The sequence below is a fragment of the Genypterus blacodes genome, unplaced genomic scaffold (genome assembly GCF_046128005.1).
Source record: "Genypterus blacodes isolate CSIRO-AG114 ecotype Tasmania unplaced genomic scaffold, CSIRO-AGI_Gbla_v1 ptg000028l_1, whole genome shotgun sequence".
Classification (NCBI taxonomy): Eukaryota; Metazoa; Chordata; class Actinopteri; order Ophidiiformes; family Ophidiidae; genus Genypterus; species Genypterus blacodes.
The window spans coordinates 3,722,501-3,726,701 of record NW_027466841.1 but is presented as its reverse complement, the minus strand read 5'-3'; the positions used below and the strand labels follow the sequence as shown (position 1 = coordinate 3,726,701).

At 51.2% G+C, this 4,201-nt stretch overlaps 1 protein-coding gene across 1 annotated transcript in view; it reads right to left on the bottom strand.

Moving 5' to 3' along the window:
• Positions 1-574: 574 nt before the first annotated feature.
• adgrl1a (adhesion G protein-coupled receptor L1a) overlaps positions 575-4,201 on the bottom strand; it is a 43,810-nt gene continuing 40,183 nt past the window's right edge. The window contains exons 25-27 of the mRNA XM_076144361.1: positions 4,146-4,201; positions 2,880-2,897; positions 575-2,771 (exon numbers count right to left, since the gene is read on the bottom strand). The exon at positions 4,146-4,201 is cut by the window's right edge and continues 67 nt beyond it. Coding sequence (XP_076000476.1) covers positions 1,843-2,771; positions 2,880-2,897; positions 4,146-4,201 — 1,003 coding nt within the window. The 3' untranslated portion in view covers positions 575-1,842. The remainder of the gene's footprint in view (positions 2,772-2,879; positions 2,898-4,145) is intronic.

Sequence of the window (4,201 nt, the reverse complement as noted above, 5' to 3'; positions counted from 1 at the left end):
CATTAAGAAACAGCAAAATGCAAATATTCTCTTTAAAGCAAAACAAACGTCATTATCGTACATGCTAACCCATGTTAAAGTATGTCATCTGGTTATATCGTCCAAATAATACAAGAACGAACCAAACTCCTTCATGGAAGCCATCCTTCACCCAGAATGCTTCATGGTGCCTGTGAGGCACAGTATGACATTTGACAGTATCCATCTCACCCCCCCTCCTCTCCCCCACGGCTGCCTGAAGCATTTCCACCCTGGGAATGTCAAAGGTCAAACATGAACAACATCGAATGGATTATATTACATAAAAATTGTGCCGGAACTTCTTTTTTTTTTTTCTCCTTTCCGTTTTTCATTTGTATAAATAAAATTTCCCACATGTCATACTCTGCCTCTCTCTCTCTCTATCTCCCTTTCTCTCTCTCTCTCTCTCCCTCTCTCTCTCTCTTACTCCCCCTGATTGGATCGCGAGGAGACGGATTCCACTGGCTGGCACAGAGGGGCAAGTGAGCGAGCGATCAGCGGGGGAGAGAGAGAGATAGAGCAGATTCAAGGTCACAATCTCCCCAAAACATTTTTATTTTTTTTCTTTTGTTGGTTCGTTGCAGTACAAGAAGTCATTTTTCATAGTATTTGTTACTTTTTGTTGCTTTTGATGGTCTGGTATCTCTATTTACACAGTAGGAATAAAGTAGATTCTTGTGTGGTTCTTATGTACACGGTTTGACCAATCGATGGAGCGACGAGCGCAACTGCCGCCGACATTTACCGTCTGCTCGTTCCAACCACACACATGAAACACGTCCTCTTCGACTGGCTCTCGGAGCAAAGAGTAGGGAGTGGGGGAGGGAAGGGTGAGGGCGGGGCGGAACCACAGCCCCCCCCTCCCCAGAGTCAACAAGTCGAATACTCTCTTCCAGAAACACGGCGAGGGAGTCCGTCGCTTCCCAGAATGCCTCCAGCAAACAGCCGGCCAGTCTGTCTGTTTTTGGGGCTGTTGGCTCTCGTCCTCAGGGGGTTGGGTTGGAAGCGTCCCTCAGTGTCCGTCTCTGCCTCTCCTCCACTTCTGTACAGTCATTGATTCACAGCGAGAGAGAAAATGAGTGCTGTTTTCACTTTTGATGTTCGGTAATGAGCACTTCTGGATGACTGTGTGTGTGTGTGTGTGTGTGTGTGTGTGTGTGTGTGTGTGTGTGTGTGTGTGTGTGTGTGTGTGTGTGTGGGGGTATGTGTGAGTGTATGTCTTGTGAATGTTCCAGTTTTTCTTCTGGCTCAATAAAACGTATTTTTTGGCAACAATGAAGAGCTTTCTGTGAGACTTTTTTAAGGTTATAATAGTGTACTAGACTCCCTGTTTCTACTCCTATCAAATGATGAGCAAAAAAAGAAGAAGAAGAAGAAGATCTATAGGTGGAAGGAAACAGAAATGAGAGGAAATACAAAATGAAGTTCCCATCTCCGGAGGCAGGGCTGAGAGAAATAAGATGAAAAAAAAACTTTAACAGAGTTTTAAAGTTTGGAAATATTTGAAGGTAAAGGGGGAGGTTAGGTACATTCAGAGTGCTGGACGTGGCCTTAGGGCACCGGAGGAACTGGACTGAATGTTCTGCAGAGAAACACCCGTCGCTCATGATCATGAGACAGGAAGGGTTAAAGATAAAAGCTGCTCAGCAGAGTCAGCCGCCTCTCCCTCAAGGTCACTCTGTGTTCTCATTTGTTAGATAAATAAAAGTCAAGAGAAGGAAAGGCAACCGAACGAGCAGAAGGTGGAGAGACGAGAGTTTTGAGGCGACTAAGAGGCTCCAGCCGTCATGGGGGTGCCCGGCTTCATCCTTCACGCTCCAGTCACAGACTGGTGACCAGCTGCATCTGTCCGTCCCCCTCGCTGTGGGCGGGCTCCTGAGCCTGGTGGCCCTCCCCACTGGGTCTCCTGGGCGGGGCCTGGTAGAAGGTCTGCATGGGGGCCCCGCGAGATCCCAGGGCCGGCCTCCCAGAGCTGTAGTACAGCTCCTCGGGGGGCTGCGCCGAGCGGGGGACCACCTCCAGGGGCTCGGGGCTGCTGTCTGGGTACGGTGAGTCTCGCAGGTTGGTGATGCTGGTGTAGAGGGAGTCGCGAGCAGGAGACTCAGGTGCTCCGCCTCCTCCCTGCCCGGCAGCACTGTGCCCGCTGTGGCCTAAGCTCTCTGTGAGGTCAGCCGTGTAGCTCTCTGACTCCTCTGGGTCGCTCTGGTAAAGGACGGACTGGGCGCGTTGCAGTAGCAGAGGCTCCTCCAGAGCTTTGTAAAGCAGCTCCACGTCCTGTGGGGTGCGCTGGCGTCCATCTCGTAGGAAGTCCTCGTCTTCATCCATGCCCATTGTGGCCTCTGGCCCCGGGGCCCCCCGTCCGACACCGCCGTGAGGCCGTCCTCTAGCCAGGCTGCCGCACACTCTGTCTGCCACATCACCGGCACCTCCGCCGCTTCCTCCTCCTCCTCCTCCTCCTCCTCCTACGCCTCTCAGGTTGTTGTGCACGAGCTCAGAGATGATCATCTTCTCAAAGGCCGCCGCGTCAGAGAGGTTTCGCCGGACGCCTCCACCTCCCATCGTCTCTGAACCGCGGGGGTTGATGAGGGGCGGTGAACTGTCCCCGCTGCTGCCCAGGAAGTCACAGCTCCCCCCGCCGCCGTTGCCACCACCGCCTGGACCGCTGCGCAGGGAGTAGCTGTTGTTGAAGTTTCCGTTCAGTGGAAGAGTTTCCATCCCGCAGGGGTCGCGGACCTTTGATATGGTGCTCTCTGGACGCAAACATGAAGAAAGCACAGCAGGTTAGTGTGGCGGTCACATGGTCAGAGAGTAAATAGGTGACAGCTGGAGGGCTGGCAGGGCACAGCCGGTGCACTTACTTGGATCACGGAAGGTTCCTGCTCACCCGGGAGAAACATGGAGAGAGAGACACCAGTCAGTGTGTGATGCTTCATGAAGCTGCTTTAAAACTGAGGCACTTCACTTTGAGACGTCAAGAGAATAAAAGTTTCTCTCTCACACACACACACACACACACACACACACACACAGCAAATGAACACACACAGCAGCACATGAACACACACTGAACACGCCTGAACTCTGACATCATGTACACACAGTATCTAATACATTCATAGTTGCAGTTGTGGCGGAGCGAAGGAGCGTTTCTATTATTAAAACTTAATGTGTAGTATGGCTTTAATCAGCGTTCTTCTTCAGTGGTGGTAATTAAACATTCTAATGAAACGCTCTGCCTACTTCCTCCCTCACTCTCTTCTATAAATGTCCCGGCTGCCGGCGCCCGTGGCCATCAGGCTTGACGTATTGTTCGGGGAGGCTTTAAAATATTTAACAGAAACGCCGCCTTAAATTTCAGACCTTTCAGACGTGACGCTCCATCGTCCTCTGAGGGCGCATGCTGCAGCCACACACACACACACACACATACACACACGCCGGTCTCTCTTACTGAGGGAATATCGGTGCCGTAGACGAGCAATTACCAGAACACGTCTTAGTTTAGCACTTACAGGCGTTCAAAGAGCCGAGAGAGAATGCGGCACCCAGATAAAACTACCGGGACATTTAAAGAGTCCCATTCTGAGATTAAAACCCCCCACACACACACACACACACACACACACACGCATACACTCTGGACAGTCCCTGGACACAGAGCTGTCCAACTCTTTCCCAATATAAGCTGACTGTTTGATTTCCTTGGAAGTATCCTGAACATTGCTGCTAGTCAAAGAAGTAGCTAAACTTCTAATCAATTTGTGTGTGTGTGTGTGTGTGCGCGTGTATGTGAGTGTGTGTATGTGTTCCCGTGAAGCCGGCGAGATCTGAGCTGGGACCAGATGGCTGTTTAGACTGAAGGCAGCGCTTGGCTCTGCTGTGCTCAGCCTAGTGAATCTGTCTGACAGCTACATACTGTAAAACGGAAGAGACAATACACAAACACCCTCACACACACACACACACACACGTGGGCGAGCTCACTGTCAAAGCGACTGACAGACTATCAGACAGATAGACAGCATACATACACACACACAGACACACACACACACGCATACACACACACACACACACACACACACACACACACACACACACACACACACACAATAACAGCTAACCGGTGGAGTTGAAGACGCCGGGCGATGGCGGGGTGAAGCTCTCGGCCAGCAGCGTG